General features: G+C 49.3%; 1 protein-coding gene across 2 annotated transcripts; it reads left to right on the forward strand.

Moving 5' to 3' along the window:
- Positions 1 to 2,915: 2,915 nt before the first annotated feature.
- LOC120917913 (AKT interacting protein) lies at positions 2,916 to 21,202 on the forward strand. 2 transcript variants are annotated; one of them, XM_040329515.1, is made up of 10 exons: positions 2,916 to 3,131; positions 11,848 to 11,940; positions 13,537 to 13,745; positions 13,837 to 13,901; positions 15,331 to 15,431; positions 16,376 to 16,464; positions 16,552 to 16,650; positions 16,874 to 16,981; positions 18,184 to 18,244; positions 20,291 to 21,202. In XM_040329515.1, the coding sequence occupies exons 2-10, from the start codon at positions 11,896 to 11,898 to the stop codon at positions 20,393 to 20,395; spliced, it is 882 nt and encodes a 293-aa protein (XP_040185449.1). In that variant the 5' UTR covers positions 2,916 to 3,131; positions 11,848 to 11,895; the 3' UTR covers positions 20,396 to 21,202. The 2 variants fall into 2 exon arrangements, with proteins under 2 accessions (XP_040185449.1, XP_040185450.1); XM_040329516.1 differs by lacking the exon at positions 2,916 to 3,131 and adding an exon at positions 8,543 to 8,566.
- The last annotated feature ends 2,132 nt before the right edge of the window (positions 21,203 to 23,334 follow it).

The following is a 23,334-nucleotide window of genomic DNA, read 5'->3' on the forward strand; positions in this document are numbered from 1 at the left end:
AGACTGCAGACACAGTACAGGAGATGGTCAGAGACTGCAGACACAGTACAGGAGATGGCCAGAGACTGCAGACACAGTACAGGAGAAGGTCAGAGACTGCAGATGTAGTAAAGGAGATGGTCAGAGACTGCAGACATAGTAAAGGAGATGGTCAGTACCGATACAATTTGAACAGGAATGCAGTGAGATTCCTGTCCGTCGTGTCCGAATCACATGCGATCCCCCCGCACTGCTCCTGTGTGTGTATATGAAGGGATAAAAGCGCCATCTAGTGGGCAGTTTGAAAAATGTTACAGCTCACAGTACATCCCTGGGCCACATGCAAAATAATCTACATAGGTGTTCCAGTCTGCAGATGACAGCAAATCGGGGCCACCGGAGGTTCTCACTGGGCTGGAGGAGAAGTTCAGGGCCCCCCCCCCCCGTGGGTATAGGGTGGAAGTGATGTGAGCTTGGGAGCGGACCGGCCTCTACATCTCCTCCAACCCTGTGATCAGCTGTGATTTGCTATCATCGGTGGACTGGGACACAGTATTACCAAAAGTATTGGGATGCCTTTACACACACACACACATGAACTTTAATGGCATCCCAGTCTTAGTCCGTAGGGTTAAATATTGGGTTGGCCCACCCTTTGCGGCTATAACACCTTCAACTCTTCTGGGAAGGCTGTCCACAAGGTTTAGGAGGGTGTCTATGGGAATGTTTGACCATTCTTCCAGAAGAGCATTTGTGAGGTCAGGCACTGATGTTGGATGAGAAGGCAGTCTCCACTCTAATTCATCCCAAAGGTGGTCTATCAGGTTGAGGTCAGGACTCTGTGCAGGTCAGTTAAGTTCCTCCACCCCAAACTCGCTCCTCCATGTCTTTATGGACCTTGCTTTGTGCACTGGTGCGCAGTCATGTTGGAACAGGAAGGGGCCGTCCCCAAACTGTTCCCACAAAGTTGGGAGCATGAAATTGTCCAAAATGTCTTGGTATGGTGACGCCCTAAGACTTCCCTTCACTGGAACTAAGGAGCCAAGCCCAACCCCTGAAAAACAACCCCTCACCATAATACTCCCTCCCCCCACAACATAATCCCCCCTCCCCAGACCCAGAATGGTCAAACATTCCCATAGACACTCCTAAACCTTGTGGACGGCCTTCCCAGAAGAGTTGAAAGTCTAAACTCCTCCCACCATGCTTCCGAACATTCTGACTCCACCCTCTCGAGGATAAGCAGGCACCTCCCACACTGTCACTCAATTAATCAGGAAAGCCTAAACTCCTCCCACCATGCTGCCAAACATTCTGACTCCTCCCACTCGGGGATACGCAGACAGTTCCCACATTGTCAATCAATTCAGCAAGACATGCTAAACTCCTCCCACCATATGGTCAAGACATTCTGACTCCTCCCACTATCAGGGATAACCAGGAGCCTCCCACACCTGTTAGACAATTCAATAGGAAATCCAAAACTCCTCCCACCATGTTGCTTGTATTCTGACTCCTCCCACTATCAGGGTTAAACAGGCACCTCCCACACTGTCGCTCAATTCAGCAGGACATCCTAAACTCCTCCCACCATGCCGCTAAAACATTCTGACTCCTCCCACTCAGGGGTGAGCAGACACCGGCCCATGTGGTCTCTCAATTCAACAGGAAAGCCTAAACTCCTCCCACCAGGTTGCTAGTATTTTGACTCCTCCCTCTCAGGGATAAGCAAGCGCCTCCCACACTGTCACTCTATTCAGCAGGAAAGCCTAAGCTCCTCCCACCATGTGGCCAAACATTCTGACTCCTCCCACTCAGGGTTAGGCAGGCACCTCCCACATTGTCACTCAATTCAACATGAAAGTCTAAACCTCTCCCACCAGGTTGCTCATATTCTGACTCCTCCTATTATCAGGGATAAGTAGGCACCTCCCACACTGTCACTGAATTCAGTAGGAAATCCTAAACTCCTCCCACCATGTCTGTATTCTGACTCCTCCCACTACCAGGGATAAGCAAGCGCCTCCCACACTGTCACTCAATTCAGCAAGAAAGCCTCAACTCCTCCCACCATGTGGATAAACATTATAACTCCTCCCATTTAGGGTTAGGCAGGCACCTCCCACACTGTCACTCAATTCAACATGAAAGTTTAAACCCCTCCCACCATTTGCTAGTATTCTGACTCCTCCCACTATCAGGGATAAGCAAGCGCCTCCCACACTGTCACTCAATTCAACAGGAAAGCCTAAACCCCTCCCACATTCTCCACCCAATAGGAGGGCACGCAAAAAGACTCCTCCCTTGCTGCCAATCATCTCACCAGACTCGCTAAGCTCCTCCCTCCACTCGCTAACCACTAAAATTTCCCCTCACGTCCACCAATGAGCGCTGATCTCTTTTCGTGTCCACCAATGAGCGCTGATCTCTATTAATGTCCACCAATGAGCGCTGATCTCTAATCATGTCCACCAATGAGCGCTGATCTCTATTCACGTCCACCAATGAGCGCTGATCTCTATTCATGTCCACCAATGAGCGCTGATCTCTATTCACGTCCACCAATGAGCGCTGATCTCTATTCATGTCCACCAATGAGCGCTGATCTCTCTTCACGTCCACCAATGAGCGCTAATCTCTTTTCATGTCCACCAATGAGCGCTGATCTCTATTCATGTCCACCAATGAGCGCTGATCTCTCTTCACGTCCACCAATGAGCGCTAATCTCTTTTCATGTCCACCAATGAGCGCTGATCTCTATTCATGTCCACCAATGAGCGCTGATCTCTATTCATGTCCACCAATGAGCGCTGATCTCTTTTCACGTCCACCAATGAGCGCTGATCTCTTTTCACGTCCACCAATGAGCGCTGGCCTCTCCTCACGCTTAGAGGGGCTGGCTTCCCTCTACGTTCCCCTCCCCTCTCCCACTCAGACTGACAAACCGACGGGCCAATGGAAGTGAGCGGGCGGTCTCCGTAGTGACGGGCGGGGAGGATATCCGTTGCTAGGGGCGGAAGCGGCTGGCGCTGTTGATGGTAGAGGGAAGCCGCTGACATGACGGGCTGCAGGAGCGGATAGAGCGGCACAGGGCAGCGGTGTGACTGGGGAAGAGGCCCTTCTCTCCGGCGGAGGACATGAGATAGCGGAGGTAAGGTTGGTGTCGGTCGGAGCTCCGGGCGGGCCCCACAACCAGCCGAGACCAGCGCCTCTCCCCGGCCTGGCATCGCTGTCACTGGGCAGCCAATCGCAGGCCGCGACACGCCCCTCCGCCCCTCCGCCCAGCGTCTCGGCCAATGGGAACGGGCGGTGCGGTTGATTGACAGGAGCGGAGAGCTCAGTGTGTCAGGCGGCAGGTTCACTCACCGACCTTATACAGCGGACCCGAGAGAGACCCGGAGTGTGTCACGTGATCTGCATCCCACCACGTGACACGTTTAAAGGGCCCCTGTGTGTGAGGTGCCACTTTAAGCCCCCCCCCCCCTGTGTGGTTGTTGTGTAGCTAGAGGGACCCCCCTGGGTGTGTGGGGGAGGGTGTCACGTAGCTGGAGGGGGCCTTGTGTGTTGGTGCCACCTAGAGGAGGGGTGGTGCCACCTGGATGGGGCCCCTCTGTGTGTGGGGTGCCACCTGGAGGAGGGGTGATGCCACCTGGCTGGGGCCCCTCTGTGTGTGGGGTAGTGCCACCTGGATGGGGCCCCTCTGTGTGGTTGCATAGCTGGAGGGACCCCCCTGGGTGTGTGGGGAAGGGTGTCACGTAGCTAGAGGGGGGGCCTTCTGTGTGGGTGCCACCTAGAGGAGAGGGTGTGGGTGCCACCTAGAGGAGGGGGATGGGTGCCACCCGGACGGTGCCCCTCTGTGTATGGGTGCCACCTGGATGGGGGCCCCTCTGTGTGGTTGTCGCGTAGCTAGAGGGACCCCCTGGGTGTGGAAGGGGGGGACGGGGTGTCGCGTAGCTAGGGGGGGCCCCTGTGTGCGGGTGCTACCTAGAGGGGGGGAGGTGTGTGGGGTGCCCCCCCCGATGGAGCCCATGTGTGTGGTTGTCGCGTAGCTAGAGGGACCACCCTGGATGTGTGTGTGTGGGGGGGGGGGGGGTTAAGCGTACCTAGAGAGGGTGGGTCTCACCAAGAAGGGGGGGGGTGTGAGGGACCCCCTGTGTGTGGTTGTTCCCCATGAATGGCTGTTGCATAACTAGAGGGGCCCCTGGGTGTGGGGGGGGGGTCAAGTAGAGGCGTCCTATCACTTTACCCATAACCCCCCCACCACTTGTGCTCCCCTTCCCTTCCTGTTATGCCATGGCTGCCCTTCCTTTCAGTGCCCCCCCCCCATTCCTGTGTGTCCCGTCCCCCCCCATTCCTGTGTGTCCCGTCCCCCCCCCATTCCTGTGTGTCCCGCCCCCCCCCCCATTCCTGTGTGTCCCGTCCCCCCCCATTCCTGTGTGTCCCGTCCCCCCCCCATTCCTGTGTGTCCCGTCCCCCCCCATTCCTGTGTCTTCAGCAGCAGATGTTCCGGTGATTTATTTGTAGCCTTTGAAGAATCCCATTGGTGGTGAAGGAATGTACTAGGATTGGATGTCGGGCATGCTGGGTCTTGTGGCTCAGTACTCGCTCTATCCTGTGGCTTGTCATACAACAGGGATATGAAATTAGAGGAAACCTCCAGCTGTTGAAGAACTACAAGTCCCATGAGGCATAGCAAGACTCTGACAGCCACAAGCATGACACCCAGAGGCAGAGGCATGATGGGACTTGTAGTTTTTGCAACAGCCGGATGTCCGCTACTTGCAGATCCCTGCCCTACAACACTGTCTGGTTTGATCACCTTGATTGCTAATAAAGTTGGACCATTTCCCTTTCGCACCACGTCTGCCACTGATGGGAGGGGTTGGGCCTTGTTGACGGGTTTGCATGTCCAGCGTAAGAAGGACACGCCCACAAGGGGCGACCCTTGGACTCTTCACACCATCAACTACAATCCAGATTTGTCTAACAACTAGATCAATACACGGCGTCTGTTCACAATGTGTGTTCTGTCTTATCGGCTCACAGGTGGTCCCTGCGACAGGAAGTAGGGGGAAATATCCCCAATGGGGACACGGCTATGCAATCCCAAGAACGCTGCTGACACGTTTCTACATCGTCCAGGGCCTGCCGTCATTTTGCTGATTTTTTTTTTTTTCTTTATTTTCTTTATTTTTTATTATTCTTATTTAAATCACAAACATGTCATCAGTAACATCCGGAATATTGTTGCACTCCTTGGTATCTTTAGTGAAGCATTAAAATCGCATCACAGGTATGACAGGAACATAAAAGGCAACGCGTTTCGCACTTAAGCCAGTGCTTTCTCAAGGTAGGTTTGAGTAAGTGCTGACTTTAGTGCGAAACGCGTTACCTTTTTTTTTTTTTTTGTTTACTTTTTTTACATTCCTGTCATACCTGTGATGATTCTTCACTAAAGATAGGAGTCCGGCCGGGCCGAGGCGTGTGGCCGCCTGGGTTTCAGTTCACCACATGAGTCGGTCACTCACCTAGATCGGCATTTCTTTGGCTATACTTGCCTGCTCTGTGTACCGTATTTATCGGGGTATTGCGCGCTCCGGCGTATAGCGCGCACCCCTAAAGTGGACCCACATTCCTGTGGAAAAAAGATTTTCGTACTTACAGTTTTGGTGTCTTGCGTGGCGGCCTCGTCGGGTCCGGCGTCCATCTGCGGCTTCGGGTGTCCTCTTCGTCGGGCCCGGCGTCCTTCTGCGGCATCCTCCCTGCTCGATCCCCGCTTTCCCGCGCCGAGTTTGAATACTGCGCCGGCATATACCGAGCGCAGTACACTCGTGTATAGTCGGGCAGGCTCGGCTACTCTCGCGCCCTGTACGTCCAGGACGTGAGCGCGAGAGGAGCCGAGACTGCCCGACTATACACGAGTGTACTGCGCTCGGTATATCTCGGTGCAGCTATCGGCGTATATCGCGCACCCACGATTTTGCCCTGATTTTCAGGGCAAAAAAGTGTGCGGTATACGCCGATAAATACGGTAATTGTTTTGCACAGAGCAGCCTTGATCCTCCTCTTTTGGGGTCCCCTGCCAACACTCTTTGGTCCTCCTCCTTCATTGGGTGTCCCCACGGACCTGGGGGGGGGGGGTGCCAAGGAATTCCCTTAACCACTTGCCACCCACAATGTACTGCAGGCGAGCAGCCATTGTAGGCAGTAAAGCGACGTACCCGCGCACCCCCCTTGCCTGGCACCCGTTGTGATTGTACACTGCAGGAGCCTGTCGGCAAGTTCCGGGCCAATGATTCGCTGCCAGGACCTACCGATCAGCTGTGTCCAATCACAGCCCAGAGCTCGGTGTTGATAAAACGATACAGGGGGAGGGGAGAGATCTGTCATTGGAGGAGAAATGAGCTGTACACCTTTAACCCTTTGATCGCCCTAGATCAGGGATAAGCAATTGGCGGACCTCCAGCTGTTGCAAAACTACAACTCCCATCATGCCTCTGGGTGTCAGGCTTGTGGCTGTCAGTCTTGCTGTGCCTCATGGGACTTGTAGTTCTGCAACAGCTGGAGGTCCGTTAATTGCATATCCCTGCCCTAGATCATTGGGCACTGCGGCCCTTTGCTTGCCTTTATTCGGCCCTTGGGGCATTGTTTATGTCCCTGGCCACGGACACCAACAATGGGGCATAATTCCTGCCACAAACACCAGTAATGGAGCATTATTCTCCCCCCCCCCCCTACCAAAGATGGCACATGGTTTACTCCCACTGATGCCTACAAAGATTCCTATTCCTGATCTGTCATAGTTCTGTGGGATGCGTCGCCTCTGTGTAATGCTGATCTGTCATGCTAGGTGTGCCGGCAGATGTTATAATTGCATATTATGCTGTGATTAGCTGATGTTTGGATGCCTGAGATGGCTACTAAATGAGCGTCTTGTACACTTGTTGTCATCGGGATTCCTCCAGAGGTTGGTAGGAATGTGTGGCTGATTGACCTCCCATCTGACCGTGCGTGCGTGGTTCTGGGGCCGAAGCCACTAGAAAGAGCGGAATGACACCAATGATCTTTTTGGCTGTCTGGAAGAGGGGCGTTCTTCCCGGCTGGCCACGGGTGTTAGGGGGGGCGTTGTTCCCGGCTGGCCACGGGTGTAAGGGGGGGCGTTCTTCCCGGCTGGCCACGGGTGTAAGGGGGGGCGTTCTTCCCGGCTGGCCACGGGTGTTAGGGGGGGCGTTGTTCCCGGCTGGCCACGGGTGTAAGGGGGGGCGTTCTTCCCGGCTGGCCACGGGTGTAAGGGGGGGCGTTCTTCCCGGCTGGCCACGGGTGTAAGGGGGGGCGTTCTTCCCGGCTGGCCACGGGTGTTAGGGGGGGCGTTCTTCCTGGCTGGCCACGGGTGTTAGGGGGGGCGTTCTTCCCGGCTGGCCACGGGTGTTAGGGGGGGCGTTCTTCCCGGCTGGCCACGGGTGTTAGGGGGGGCGTTCTTCCCGGGTGGCCACGGGTGTTAGGGGGGGGGGCGTTCTTCCCGGTTGGCCACGGGTGTAAGGGGGGGGGCGTACTTCACGGGTGTAAGGGGGGGCGTTCTTCCCGGCTTGCCACGGGTGTAAGGGGGGGCGTTCTTCCCGGCTGGCCACGGGTGTAAGGGGGGGCGTTCTTCCCGGCTGGCCACGGGTGTAAGGGGGGCGTTCTTCCCGGCTGGCCACGGGTGTAAAGGGGGGCGTTCTTCCCGCTTGGCCACCGGTGTAAGGGGGGTGTTTTCCTGCTGGCCACTAGTGTAAGGGGCGGGCATTGTTCCCGCTGGCCGTGATGCCCTTACTGACCACGTCCACTTTTATTGGTGGTTGGATGGGGCGCACCAGGGGGTGGGCATAATGGAGGCATGTGAAGCATGCTGCCCCAAATGTTGGGTTTTGCCAAATTGCGTTTAACAGTAGGAGGGGTTTAAAGGTGTATGGCCTTGCGCCGACCTTGCTCTGGGTCATTAGTGTGGGGCCACCGGGACAACTCAGGGGGGCAAATAATCCATGACCTTACCTCCCACAATTAAGTCTTCACCCACCAAGAGGGGAGGGACTAGGGAGACCACGTAATGTGGACACGTGACGGCAAATCGGGGACGTCTGGTCACCCAATCCCAAAAGTTTTTTGTTTTTTGTCTTTTTTCCCATGGAAAGGTTTGTATAGGAGTTATGCCAGCAGAGTTCCCCTTTACCTTTTTGGGCCTAGTTCTCCTAATCCTGGGAAGATCTATTAAATGTGGGATCTAATGCCTCCTTTTGCAGTAGATCCCTCACCCATCCCCCACATGTGGTTTTATTTAATGTAGCTTCTGAAGCTTCCAATGTTTTTTGTCTCCTTTCTTTCGGGAGTTTTCATTACTTATTAATCAGCACTGGGAGAGCCGGCTGCAATTCTCCGGTAGCAGCACCAGGGATTATTTCATTACCCCCCCCAATCCCCCCCCCCCCTCTTTCCGCCTGCAACGCTTCCAGTTTAATAGCCGCTGCAAAGTGACTTCACTTTACTGCAGCGTCTGGCACAACCTGTTCTGTAACGTGATATCGGTATGCCTGTCTGCCAGCCTCTCTGCAGGTATGTGCCCGGGGTTGGGAGCTGATCCCTGCGGGTGAGGGGGGGGGGGTGACTCATTTGGGAGGGATCTGTCCTTTAATTTCTTCATGGAATTCCAGCTGCCGGGGAACATTAAATCCACATGTGTCGGTTGTGACAGTCGTGTTCTGTGTGTTGGTGATCTGATCTCATGGACTGTGACAGCCGAGTCCCTGATAGTCCGTCTGTAACCAAGCCTGACAGGGATTGCTATAGAATTCAGGAGCCCCGGAGAGTGGAGACCCCTCCGGAATTCACCCGGCAGCTTTAATCACTTAAAGGGGTTGATTTACTAAAACTGGAAAGTGCAAAACCTGGTGCAGCTGTTCATGGGGGGGGCACCTGTGTGGGCTCGCTCCCGAGTCTGCTGCTGTGTCTATTGACAGCGGGACTCATCCTTGTTCCCCACTCCAGTGTCACAGGATTTAAAGTGATACTATAGGCTCAAATTATTAATAATAATAATAATAATAATAATATTATTATTGTCATACTTTCCTCCACTGTGGAGCTCGTTTTGCACGGAGTGGCCCCAAACTGTGTTTTCTGGGGTCCCCTGGTGGCTCTCTCAGCACCCCCCCCCCGCCTCAGATAACCCCCTATGGCAGGGGTGCATACTAGCTCATTATGGCTTTTGCCTTGCAGGTGTAAAAAAAAAAAAGTTATGCTGGTTTACAACCGCTTTAAAAAAAAAAAAAAAAAAAAAAAAAGGAAATGATGCACTAAAATGTGCATTATAATGCTAACTTAGTGTTTCTCAACTCCAGTCCTCAGGGCGCACCAACAGGTCATGTTTTCAGGATTTCCCTCAGATGAAACTGCTGTGGTAATTCCAGGGGTGTCAAACTGGCGGCCCTCCAGCTGTTGCAAAACTACAAGTCCCATGAGGCATTGCAAGGCTAACAGTTACAAGCATGACTCCCACAGGCAGAAGCATGATGGGACTTGTAGTTTCGGAACAGCTGGAGGGCCACCAGTTTGACACCCCTGACTAAGGCAGTGAAACTGAAATCACCTGTGCAAAATAATGGAAAGCCTGAAAACATGACCTGTTGGTGTGCCTTGAGGACTGGAGTTGAGAAACACTGTGCTAACTGATACGTGTCGCAGAGACAACAGGAAGTTATCAGCTTTCTAGAGTTCTGGCAGGATCAACGGGTATTTGTTCTTGACAGATGTGACTAAATATTTTCGACTGTATGTTTATTGGGTCAAAAGGGAGCAAATGAGAAATTTTTTGTTGGTTTTGCATACACTTTTTTTTTTGTTTTTTTTGTTTTAGTATTCTGCAGCTGGGTTACTCATTAGTCTTTGATTTGTCTTTGTGGTTTTATTGGATATTTGAGTTTTCTGCTCATTTTTGGCTCGCTGGGACTTCCTGCCTTCAGAAAGAATTCTGCTGCATTCCTGGCAGCCGACTGACACTCCCCGTGGGGCACGACTCCGACTCCCATTCTACACTCCGTCCCGCCCCGTGTGTGTTCAGTGCTGGTTATAGATCTATACCGTCAGCTGTTCTTTACAACGTTCTTGCTTATAAAGCACAATGTTTTGTACTTTTTTACATAAAAGGAATTTGCACAGCAGAAGCTTTTTTGCTGTGCGATTGTCGGGTGTGTTCTTTTCACATTTGCAATGTGGTGGAAATGGTGGTGTAAAGGTAAATGTTTTTTCACCTTAATGCATCCTATGGTGGCCCCCCCATCTTTGGTCGTCTTTGGGGAAGAGTGGTGGCCGCCCATGTTTGGTCGTCTTTGGGGGAAGAGTAGTGGCCCCCATGTTTGGTCGTCTTTGGGGGAAGAGTGGTGGCCGCCCATGTTTGGTCGTCTTTGGGGGGAAGAGTGGTGGCCGCCCATGTTTGGTCGTCTTTGGGGGGAAGAGTGGTGGCCGCCCATGTTTGGTCGTCTTTGGGGGGAAGAGTGGTGGCCGCCCATGTTTGGTCGTCTTTGGGGGGAAGAGTGGTGGCCACCCATGTTTGGTCGTCTTTGGGGGGAAGAGTGGTGGCCGCCCATGTTTGGTCGTCTTTGGGGGGAAGAGTGGTGGCCGCCCATGTTTGGTCGTCTTTGGGGGAAGAGTGGTGGCCGCCCATGTTTGGTCGTCTTTGGGGGAAGAGTGGTGGCCCCCCGTCTTTGGGGGGGGGGGAGAGTGGTGGCGCCCATGTTTGGTCGTCTTGGGGGGGGGAAGAGTGGTGGCCGCCCATGTTTGGTCGTCTTTGGGGAAGAGTGGTGGCCCCCCCCGTCTTTGGGGGGGGGGGGGGAGAGTGGTGGCGCCCATGTTTGGTCGTCTTTGGGGGGGGGAAGAGTGGTGGCCGCCCATCTTTGGTCGTCTTTGGGGGGGGGGGGGGGGAGTGGTGGCGCCCATCTTTGGTCGTCTTTGGGGGGGGGGAAGAGTGGTGGCGCCCATCTTTGGTCGTCTTTGGGGGGGGGGGAAGAGTGGTGGCGCCCATCTTTGGTCGTCTTTGGGGGGGGGGGGAAGAGTGGTGGCGCCCATCTTTGGTTGTCTTTGGGGGGGGGGAAGAGTGGTGGCGCCCATCTTTGGTCGTCTTTGGGGAAGAGTGGTGGCCCCCCATCTTTGGGGAAGAGTGGTGGCCCAAGGGCCAGATAAAGCCACACAGAGGGCCACATCTGGTCCTAGGGCCACAGTTTGGACACAACTGCTCTAGGTCAAAAAGTTTGAGAGGGACTGCTGCAGGCTCCTGCTGGGATGTGTAGTTCGGCAGCTATAGCAGTTGACCAAACTGGTCAAATGATCATTCAGTTTGCTTGTTGAAGACCGAAAGACAACATTTTATGTATTGAATTCATTGTAAATTATAGAGACGGGCATTTGTCTAGGCTGTGAATGCCCTCTGCCTGCTGCACTCGGTTAGAATAGATGGTTCAGTGTCTGCCCAAATCTCACCCTTTGGCCTGGCACGCGATGACTCGCATTGAGAAATCCTGAATAATGTTCCTTTTGTTCATACTTGCTGTGCCATTCCTGCATAGTGCTGCACTGTGGGGATAAGACTCTCATGGTAATGTCTTTCATACATGGCTGTGTCTTGTTTCGCTTTTCCGTGGCAAATGGGTAAGGGGTTTAATCAACGGGGTACCCTGCTTCATGCGGGCATTTTCCCACACCCCATTTACATGGATTCAAAAGTATTTCCTGATGGCAACCATCTGGCTTGTCATTGCTGTGTTTTCATTTCGATGTCTAGTAGCTGAAGGACCCGGCACAGATTGAATGTAATTCACAGACCTTTATTTATTTTGTTACAGCGGCAGAGGTTGATCCTCGAGAAGAGACGCGCTTTGTCCGGAGGTGAGATGATGCATCCTTTCTGGAACATGTCGTCATCATCTGTAAGAAAGGTAGGAATGGTGGTCGTATATTCCAAAGTGTCTGAGGAGGATAAAAAGTATTGTCTGTAGAGCACCCACTCGGCTTGATGCTTTCGTTCAGTGGTCTGCAAACTGTGGCCCATGAGCTGGACGTGCCCCTTTGCTTGCGTTTTTTTATCTGGCTCTTTGGGGTACTATTTTATTTTTAATTTTTTTTCCCCGACACCAATGATATGGCACTATTCCTCCTACTTACACTAACAGTTGGGCATAATTTCTCCCTCTGGTGCCAAGAGGGGGAGGGGGTGGGCACTGCTCCTTCTGCTGGCGCCAGCAAAAAAGGGGAGGCACTGCTCCTCCCCGCTGGCACCAGCGTTGGCTAGGGGGGGGGGCACTGCTCCTCCCCGCTGGCGCCAGCAGTAGGGGGGGGCACTGCTCCTCCCCGCTGGCGCCAGCAGTAGGGGGGGCACTGCTCCTTCCCGCTGGTGCCAGCAGTAGGGGGGCACTGCTCCTCCCCGCTGGCGCCACCAGTAGGGGGGGGGGGGCACTGCTCCTCCCCTCTGGAACCAGCAATGGGGGTGGGGGGCACTGCTCCTTCCCTCTGGCACCAGCAATGGAGGAGGGGCACTGTATCTCCCTGCTGGCGCCAGCAAAAGGTGGTGGGCACTGCTGCTCTTGCTGGTGCCGGGGGGTTGGGGCACTGCTGCTCCTGCTGGCGCCAGCCCTGCCTAGAACTACTGTTTCCCCCCCCAAAATAAAGTTTTAATTTTGGTAGGGCTTGCCATTTTATGTGCTGGTCTCCGAAAACACAATCCACCCCGCCTCCCCCCTCCCGCCTGTCAGTGTGAACATAGTAAAAGTGGTTGCAAAATTCTCACAAAGGTGTTCCTGTAATCAAATTGTGTTAAATACCTTCTTATAGCACCGCTGGGCGCTTCCGTGACCCACCTGAGTGGTCTTCCCAGCAGCTCTGAGCACTGCAGAGGGGGGGGGGGGGTGCTGGAGATCCATTGAGGACAGCTGGTAGAAGAGGATGGCAGTGGGGGGATCAGCTGAGGGGGTCTCTCCCTCTCCAAACACTGCAGAGGGAGGGGGTCTGAGATATCCCACGGATTAGCTGAGCGGCACTCGGTGCTTCCATGGCCCGCCGGAGTTCTCTTTCCCTCTCAGAGCACTGCAGGGGGGGGACGAAATCCCCCCCCCCCCCCCACTGAAAGTTAGTTAACCCAATTTCTCTTAAGCGTCTTCCAGGACAGCCAATGAGACATAGTGCTCATTGGCTGTCCTGGAAGACTCACAGAAAAGGAGTTACGGGTAAGTCTAACTCGGTTCTTTTTTTCTTGTATAATGTGAAAGATGTTATGCCGAGAATCGTGATCTTCATTCTAAGAAAAAATAGTGTTTTTTTTTTTTTTTTCTTTAAAAAAAAAAAAATCCCAGAATCGTGCCGCGCTACCATGTTATAAAAAAAAAAAAAAAAAAAAGAGGGGGGAGGGTGGGTGAATAATGGATGATATTCTTTGATAGTTGTGGGGTTTCTTTGCACCATTAGATATTTCATTCCTTTACTTTTTGTTGAACAGTTTGTCTTGTCCACCAATTAAACAATTCTCTCTGTTTTTGCAGAGATCGGATAATGAGGAGAAGAATGTAACCGGAGACCAAAAAATCAGCCCTCCGCGCTCCTCCTCAAACAAAAAACAGCTCCCTACGATCCCGAAGAACGCAGTCCCCATTACCAAACCCATTTCTCCATCCGCCACCGTACAGTCCACCAACGGGACGCACGCCTCCTACGGCCCTTTCTACCTGGAGTATTCACTTCTGGCAGAATTGTAAGTCTCCTGCTGTCTTCACATTACTTCTAGTTCTGTCATTTCATTCAGTCAAATCAAATAAAAAAAAAATCTGTTGGAATTTTCTCAGTACGCTGGTGGTGAAGCAGAAGCTCCCTGGGGTCTATGTGCAGCCTTCCTATCGCTCTGCATTAGGTAAGCCATGTTACATTTCAATTTTTAACAAAATAATCATGCTTTTTCTAAGTGTGTGTGTGTGTGTGTGTGTGTGTGTGTGTGTGTGTTGGAGAGCTATAGATGGAGAGCGAGCTATAGTAATAAAAAAAAAAATGGTGGAACCTCGGATTACGAGCATAATCCGTTCAGGAGAATGCTCATAATCCAAAGCACTCGCATATCAAAGCAAGTTTCCCTATAGAAGTCAATGGAAACAAAAATAATTTTGTTCCGCATTAACTTCAATGGCATGCAATACCGCATGTGGGCGGGGGGGGGGGGGGTGCCAGAGGGCCTCGGGAATGGAGTATTTCCTTTCGGCTCCGGCGCCCCCCCCCACCTCAGGCCAAACGTGGTACTGCACACCGCTTTGGCTTGAATCCTGCTCGTGGCAACACTTTTGCAAACCGAGTAAGGTTTCTTTTTCTTTAAACACAGTGCTTGTATTGCGATACGCACTTTAACCGCGTTACTCGCAATCCGAGGTTCCACTGTGCGTATTTTTTTTTTGCCATCTAAGCGAAAAAAGAGCGTAAATTTGAGAAACTATTTTTTTTATTTCCATTTTAAAAGAAATCCAATAAAATCATACATTTAAGCCAAAATGTATTCTGCTACATGTCTTTGGTAAAAATCCGTTACGCAGATGATCGTGTACAGATGTGCACAGGTGATCACAGACATGTATGCGCAGATCCCAGCAGCTCTGAGCACTGCAGAGGGAGGGGCTCGAGATCCATTGACAGCTGGTAGAAGAGGATGGCAGTGGGGGATCAGCTGAGCACCGCTCGGTGCTTCCATGGCCCCGCCTGAGGGGTCTTTCCCTCTCCCTCTGTATGTGCAGATGATCATTGGGACATGTGATTTTTACTGTTACATATGTGGGGGACAGGTGTTTTGGGGACATTGTGTGGGGACACTAGGCTGGTGATCGGTGTGTAAAAGACGGCTCGTACTCGCTGATCGCCGGCCGGCTGCAGAGATCTGCTTTCCTCTCACTGACAACTTCTGTGTGAGGAGAGCCGATCACCTAGCAACTGACTCTCTATTTACATTACATGATGGCTGTGATTGGACACAGCCGTCTTGTGATCAGGAGGGCCAATCACAGACCCCTTTTGCCGATCGGTCCAGGTGACACGAGCGCATCGGGATCCTGCTGCTGTGCGGGCACGCGATCCTTTTCTTTCTACGTTTCTTGTACATCAGTTTCAGAAAATTAAATATGATGAAAGCATCTTTGGGCCTCTCAATAGACATGACTTGAATGGCGAGATTGCACTGATCGCTCCTACTATGCTGTGTATCTTTCTTGATGTACATAAATAATGGCTTGTCTGTAGTAGTTTTGTCACTCCCTGACCTGCTTGTGCAATAATAATAATAATAATTGCCTCTTCATTTCCAGTGTGGTTTGGAGTCATATTCATAAGGCATGGACTGTACCAGGACGGTGTATTTAAATTCACAGTATACATCCCCGATAATTATCCCGATGGTGAATGTCCGGTAAGTGCTCGCTTTGCTGTTATAGAGAGTTAGTGTTCCTAAACACACAACAGTTAAATTGGTGTGTGTATATGCAGTAAAGCATGCTTGTTATATGCACTGTGGAACTTAAGGGGTTAATCTGCATTGTGTAAAAAAAAAAAGGCTGTTTGGTCCTGTCTTCTCTGATTCTCCCCTTCTTCCACAGTCCCTAATACATCACCTGAGCCTTGGGGGCACTCTGCACATGCTCAGTGTTTGTGGTTGTTTGTGGTTGTTTGTGGTTGTTTGTGGTTGTTTGTGGTTGTTTGTGGTTGTTTGTGGTTGTTTGTGGTTGTTTGCGTGTTTGTGTGTGTTTTTTTTTTTTTTTCTTGGGAGGGTGTATGTTATCGGCACAGGGCCAATCAGCACTGTCCACACAGAGGGTCAGGGTTCCTGCAGCCTTGTAGGACAGAGTAAAATGCAAACTCCTCCAAACTTTAACCAGACACTGACAGAAGTCCCAGGACTACAGTGCCTTGAAAAAGTATTCATACCCCTGACATTTTCCACATTTTGTCATGTTGCACCCAAAAACATAAATTTATTTTATTGGGATTTTATGTGATAGACCAACACAAAGTGACACATAATTGAAGTGGAAGCAACAATTTTCTCTTTGTATATTGTGGAAAAATAAATAAATATAAAAATATAGAAAAAGCAACAACTATTAGATGGCGGCCTCCTTGACTGTACAGGATATGAGGGTTTAGTTCTGATTGTAGGTGGGAAGGATTCATTTTCTTAGTCTTGCACCTTTTATGAGAAATCGGAATATAAAAAGCTGCGTATCGCTCTGGTTGGACTTCCTGATTATCCTGGCTCTGGTTTGGGTCTGCCTTTTAAAAACCTAAAAGTTGCACAGTGTAGTGTTCAGTGTATGTTGGCGTCTCATTCCTTCCTTCTGGTTTCCTTTTTTTTAGCGTCTTGTGTTTGACACCCCGGTCTTCCATCCTCTCGTTGATCCCGTTTCAGGAGAGTTGGATGTGAGAAGAGCGTTCGCAAAATGGAGGTATGTTCTCTTTTTAAAGACCCCGAGCGTTACTGAAACAATTTGTCTTCCTACTTTGTAAGATCTAAAACTTTATTTTTTTTCCAGGAGAAACCACAATCACATATGGCAAGTGTTGATGTACGCAAGAAGAATTTTCTACAAGATCGACACAACCAGCCCCTTAAATCCAGAAGCTGCGGTACTGTAAGTAAAGCGGGTGGAGGGGGTGGAAATGATTTCGGATGGCTGCACTTCCAAAAATCCTTTTTATGGAAGTGCCGCCGTCGGGAATCATTTCCTTTTTATATATTCATCTGGGTGTTCTGTTATCTCCTTTCTTGTCATTTTGTTTACCGTAATTGTAGAAAATTTTTGTATCGATTATTCCCTGATAAGGTTATAATGTTTTCTTCTTGTGTCATTCTAGATATGAAAAGGATGTACAGCTCTTTAAGAGTAAAGTGGTAGACAGTGTTAAACTATGCAACAGCCACCTTTTCGATCAGCCGAAGGTAGAAGACCCCTATGCAATAATGTAAGTCGCTGTGACTGTTGGATGTGTGATGGAACCAACTCAGAACTAAAGCTTAACGTTCCACCCATTTTTGAGAGGTGGTCTTAAACCAGGGTGCCCAACCTTTTTGAAGAGCAAGGGCCGCTTAAGCGACTTAGTAACCGATGGCGTGCCACAATGAGCGGAGCGGGTGGATGGCAGCCCACTTGGCTCTATAGACTATAGTGCCCACTCTATTCTCAACACACCAAACTCACAGGTAATAGAAGTCTATGGCTCAGTGCAGGTAACCCACAGCCAGGGGCGGACTGACAACTCATGGGGCCCCCGAGCAATAGAAGATTATGGGGCCCCTGGGTTTACAGATGGCCACCACGCCAGGAGGCAGTGCAGAGGTGGGGCAGTTAAAATCTCTGGATTTTCACATCAAAAGCATGTCTGTTTCATACATATCAGGGACAGATGTAAAAAAAAAACAGATTTTTACATACTGCCCCTGGTTTTATTGAGTCTGGCAACCTTGATGGGGCCCCCTAGTGGCATGGGGCCCTCAGGCAGTGCCCGAGAGTGCCAATGGTCAGTCCACCCCTGCCCACAGGTGCTCTTTTCCTGCAGATCAGTTTGAAAGCAGCCCAGTAACCACTGCAGAACAGATGTGCCCATTGTTATTTTTTAGTACTAAAATTACCTTTTTAATAACGGTATTCTATTTTATTCCATCCCAGAGCAGGAGGTCACGGGCCATGTGTGGCCCCTGGGGCCACTGGTTGGGCACCCCTGTCTTAAACAAAAGACCACCTCTCAACACCTCATTTTTGGATATTTTAGTTTTTTTTTTTTTTTTTTTTCCTCTTACCTTTTTTGTAATTACCCAAGTGTACTTCCGATCCAGCCGGACCAGAGCCCACAGCGTTGCATCCTCTTTGGTGAGCTCCCCTGTTGCCTTCTGTGTCCCAGAAGACGAGCTGGTCATTCACAAAGCGTTGCGTGACTCGCGCATGTGCAGTAGGAAACCAGCAGTGAAGCCACAAGGCTCCACTGCTGGTTTTCCTTAGTTGGAATGGCGGCGCAGGCACCTAATCAGATTTGACGGATTGACGTCGCGGGCTCTGTGGAAAGGTAAGTGCAGCTACAGTGTTTGCAGCGGCTGACTTGAAAAAAAAAATAGTTTTTGTGATATTTGATTACATTATTTTAAATTTTTTTCATATCTTTCCATTTAGGTTTTCTCCTTGGAATCCAGCAGTACACGATGACGCCAGAGAAAAAATGCTGGCGCAAAAAGTATGCACCTAATTTGTCCATCAGAGGGATTGAATACTTGTATCTTCACCCTTTTTGGGTTGTAGGCACCGAGAGGCTGATCTGTGATTTGAATAAAGTCTTAAGCCTCGTACACACAATCGGATTTTCCGACGGGAAATGTGTGATGGCAAGCTGTTGTCGTAAAATCCGACCGTTTGTACGCTCCGTCAGACAATTGTCAGATTTTCCGCCAACAGATGTGGAAGAGCACGCTTTGAAATTTTCTGACAACAAATGTGTGTTGTCGGATTATCCGATCGTGTGTGTACACAAGTCCATCGGACAAAACTCCAAAGTACAAATGCGCATTCTAAGAAACACAACATTGGCAAAGGGTGGCGCTAAAGAGCTGAAAAAACACGTAGATTTGTGTTTGTTGTGGAAGGATAGGGGAAGTAAATGTGCTTTTTACTGATGCCCTGGGCAAACAAAATGGCATTTAATCTTTGCATTACTGTGGGAGCCCCACTTCAAGGGGCACTCTTTAATATTCAAGCCCCCCCTCCCAAAAAAAACCCACAACCAACCTGTAAGACAAAGGCATAATGAGCTAGTATGGTTGTGCGGTATTCTGGAACTTGTGACTGGATTGATTGGGGCGGGGAGGAAGAAAAGGAGAATTTCTGCTTGGAACGCCTAGGCCTCCAAGACACGTGGCCATTTACTAAAATTAGAAGAAAAGAGGTTTAACCTTGAACTGCGTAAAGGGTTCTTTACTGTATAAGCGGCAAGGATGTGGAACTCTCTTCCACAGGCGGTGGTTTCAGTAGGGAACATTGATTACTTTTTTTAATTTTTTTTATTAGCTTTACCATCTATGTAAAGTGCAACTTCCCCTTTCTGCTTTAAAAACAAATTGAGGTTTTGGGTCTACTGTAAAAAAAAAAAAAAAAAACATGCTAAGAGTATAAATCGTATACAAAAATATAATCTCTATACCAGTGATGGTGAACCTTGGCACCCCAGATGTTTTGGAACTACATTTCCCATGATGCACAACTACCCTACACAGGGCTCGACAAATCCTGGGCGCCATGGCGACTAGAAATGGTGTCCTGGCGACTTGGCTTGGAAGGTGGGCTTTTTTGTGAGCTGGCGCCATCTGGTGGTGGCCGTTGGTATTACAAGTTGAGCATTACAAGTTAAACAGCAATTCTAATGTAATTTTTCACTATTTTCACTTTCTTCCCTCAAATTAGAACCCCCAAACATTATATATATATTTTTTATCCTAACACCCTAGAGAATGAAATGGCGATTGTTGCAATACTTTCTGTCACGCCGTATTTGCGCAGCGGTCTTAAGCGCACTTTTTTGGGAAAAAATTTGAATTAAAAAATAAGACAACAGTAAAGTTATCCCTTTTTTTTTTTTTTTTTTTAATATTATGAAAGATAATGTTACGCCGAGTAAATTCATACCCAACATGTCACGCTTCAAAATTGCGTACGCTTGTGGAATGACGACAAACTTTTACCCTTTAAAAATCTGCATAGGCGACGTTTAAAAAAAAATCTACAGGTTGCATGTTTTGAGTTACAGAGGAGAACTAGGGCTAGAATTATTGCTCTCGCTCTACCAATCGCGGCGATACCTCACATGTGTGGTTTGAACACCGTTTACATATGCGGGCGCTGCTCACGTATGTATTCGCTTCTGCACGCAAGTTTGTCGGGACGGGGCGCGTTTTCTGGCTCCTAACTTCTTTAGCTGGCTCCTAGATTCCAAGCAAATTTGTCAAACCCACCCCTGCGCGGGTCCTTGCTGGGTTTTATGCCTGATGTTGGCTGTGGTGTTGTACGTTTTGTATGTCTATGTGTTGTTGCAAATAAAATAAAAAAGATTTTCAAAAAAAATTGTCAAACCCTGACCCTACAGATTGCATGAGCATCATGGGAAATGTAGTTCCAAAAAACATCTGGGGTGCCGAGGTTCGCCATCATTGTCCTATACTTTCCTTTGTAAATGTTTTTTTTAGGCTCTGTGATGGCAATCATTCATCTTCCTTTTTCTTGCTTCTTCTAGAAGAAATCGGAAGAGAATAAGACCCTCCACGTCTCCGGCTTATCCTGGGTGAAGCCGGGATCTGTCATGCCGTTCAGCAAAGAGGAGAACGCACTGCAAACCTAGCGCCGGCTACACATGGGACAGTATTGGGAAACAGGTGGACTGCAATGACACTATAATGGGGGGGCTGTGACCGCATTGGAAGAAGATTGGGAGGACTTCTCTCCTTCTCCAGATCAAGCTTTTGATTTTATCCCCTTTTTTTTTTTTTTGGATTTCCTACACAGATTAGGATTTTAACTCTTTACGGTTTTTAATTCTGCTCCTGGGTGAAAGGAGCAGCTGCCCGTCTGATACCCGGAGGAGGAGCTGAGTCTGCAGGAAATGGTCCCTAGTCGGGGTGGCCTTGTTTTAGGGGGGGGCGCTCTGGGAAACGCATGCATGCTTATGTCTTCAGCTTGCCTCATCAGAGCTTTACTGGCAGCGGGGTAGTTGTAATACCCCTCCCCCCTTATTTTATTGGATGTACCTGTTGAGGGTTTTTTGGCTTGCTGAATTTTGACTTGGGAATCTTTGGTGTACGGAATATTAACTACATTTTGATAAACTATACACTACATTAACACATCTGTAGTATAACTTTGTTTTAAAAAATGCATTTTTTTTTTTGTGTGTAAATACAGTTAGAATATTAAAATTGTAAATATCGTGTTTGGTAACTTCACATCTAGCACTTTTGGAGGGAAGATTTGAAAGATTATCTGGTTTTGAAACTGGTCTTAATTTTTTTTTTTTTTTTTTGAGGGGGGGGTCATAAGTGAGCTGAAAGTGTGGTAGTGATATGATTTTTATATGGCATTCTCCATGGTGAAACCTGAGACTCAAAACTATTTTAAACCAGAACTAATCCCATCAATGTAATGGTTTATAACAAATAAAAAAAACTGTTCTATTCCCGCTGGGAATGTAACTGTCGCCTTGATTGTGCTCTCACACAAACTGTCAAACCACCAAATTGGTGGAGTTGTACCTGATCACATGGTGGAGCATCATGGCGGCTTCCTTGGCTGAAAATGATCGTTTAGTTCTGCTTCGAGCTGTTAGGCCAAACAGAACTAAACCCTATAATATTGTTTTCAGCCACGGAAGCCACCATCTTGACCTCTATTTTGATTTGCAGCTGCTGTGCTGCTCCACATGTGATCAGGTATGACGCAGGCCATTTCATGGTTTCTCAGTTTGGTTGAGAGCACAAGTAAATGACCGGCACGTGCCGTGTGTGTGTTTTTTTTTTTATTTTTTATTAACCATTCAATTGATGGGTTTAGTGCTGCTTTAAATGAAAAGTTCAGTTGAGCGGTCAAACCTTCTGCCGCCATAGGCTCAGAGGAAGAACCGCGTTTCACGTGGTGCTCATCCCTCTTGGCCTGCTCGTCTGCTGTGTTTTTGTAGCGAATAAGGGAAATTTGTACTGTATGTGAACTATTGTACCTGTCACATGATTTGTAATTCTGTCTGGCCAGTCTTGTGATGCATGCAGGTATACCACACAGCCAGGCAGGCGACAACCCTGTCATCCTCCTTCAGGGTTTCCTCTCTGCTATTGACAGGGCTCATCATCGTGATTTCATGTTGGCAAGCCAGTTGTCAAGATGAACAGCTAGATCAGGGGTCCTCAAACTACGGCCCTCCAGTTGTTCAAGAACTACAATTCCCATCATGCCTAGTCATGTCAGTAAATGTCAGTCTTGCAATGCCTCGTGGAATGTGTAGTTCCACAACATCTGGAGGGCCGTAGTTTGAAGATCCCTGAGCTAGATTGTGGCAGAAGGTGTTTTGAATCATAAGATTAGCTGAACAGAACCATGCTTTGGTAGGTATAATTGTTTACCAATGTGTTTTAACAATTTATTTGCCAGCGTTCCACTTTGATTGTATGTAATGTCCATGATGGCGGCCAGCGCGCTTGTGTAGCAGCTCTCCATACTAAAATAATAAAAACATTACGCTGCTGTAAATCACATGATAGAGTAAGAAGATGCTTTACTGACTGTCCAAACAATGCTGACTTCAGGGGGTCCTACCACTATGGGGGGGCAGATTGCTTTGATCCTAATCATTTGGGGGGAATTATGGTGTGGGGTTATTGGGGGGGGGGCCCCCCCTTGGTTCCAGTGAAGGGAACTCTTAAGGCGTCAGCCTACCAAGACATTTTGGATGACTTTGTGGGAACATTTTGGGGACGACCCCCCCTTCCTGTTCCAACATGACAATGCACAAAGCAAGGTCCATAAAGACATGGATGAGCGAGTTTGGGGTGGAGGAACATGACTGGCCTGCACAGAGTCCTGACCTCAACCCGCTAGAGCACCTTTGGGATGTATTACAACAGAGGCAAAAAAAAAAAAAAAACAACCTACCACTTTTTTTTGTCTGGCAGTACTGAATATTTCTATTATTCTTCTTCCAAAGGCTATGTTTCCAACTCTGAGCTGTATTGGCTGAACACAGATTCAATTGCTCCATGTTTTTATTTTTTTGGTTGCAACTTCCTAAAGCTTCTGTGAACAGAGAGTGTTCTTACTCGGTGGAGGGGACACGCTTGATGCTTTGTTATCAATCATCCATATGACATCACTCCTAAAGGTTCACTATGGTCCTAGAAACCCATATGACATCACTCCTCGAAGGTTCACGCTGGTGCTAGAAACCTGTATGACATCACTCTGGTGCTAGAAACCTGTATGACATCACTCCTAGAGGTTCACTCTGGTCCTAGAAATCTGTATGACATCACTCTGGTGCTAGAAACCTGTATGACATCACTCCTAGAGGTTCACTCTGGTCCTAGAAACCTGTATGACATCACTCTGGTGCTAGAAACCCGTATGACATCACTCTGGTGCTAGAAACCCGTATGACATCACTCTGGTGCTAGAAACCCGTATGACATCACTCTGGTGCTAGAGGTGGAATGTATGAATTGGGGCTACCACCTCAAACAGCTGTATATAAATGATGTGTGAAATCTCCTCCTATGTTGGGTAGCAGAACAATGCCAG

This window comes from Rana temporaria, chromosome 11 (assembly GCF_905171775.1).
Source record: "Rana temporaria chromosome 11, aRanTem1.1, whole genome shotgun sequence".
In the NCBI taxonomy this organism is placed as follows: Eukaryota; Metazoa; Chordata; class Amphibia; order Anura; family Ranidae; genus Rana; species Rana temporaria.

What these genes read in the sequence shown, in the direction of transcription:
- LOC120917913 (XM_040329515.1), top strand. Translation starts at nt 11,896, where the DNA reads ATGATGCATCCTTTCTGGAACATGTCGTCATCATCTGTAAGAAAG. An exon ending in AATCCAGAAGCTGCGGTACT is followed by an intron (nt 16,651 to 16,873) that starts GTAAGTAAAGCG and finishes GTGTCATTCTAG; the next exon opens with ATATGAAAAGGATGTACAGC. An exon ending in GAAGACCCCTATGCAATAAT is followed by an intron (nt 16,982 to 18,183) that starts GTAAGTCGCTGT and finishes CTTTCCATTTAG; the next exon opens with GTTTTCTCCTTGGAATCCAG.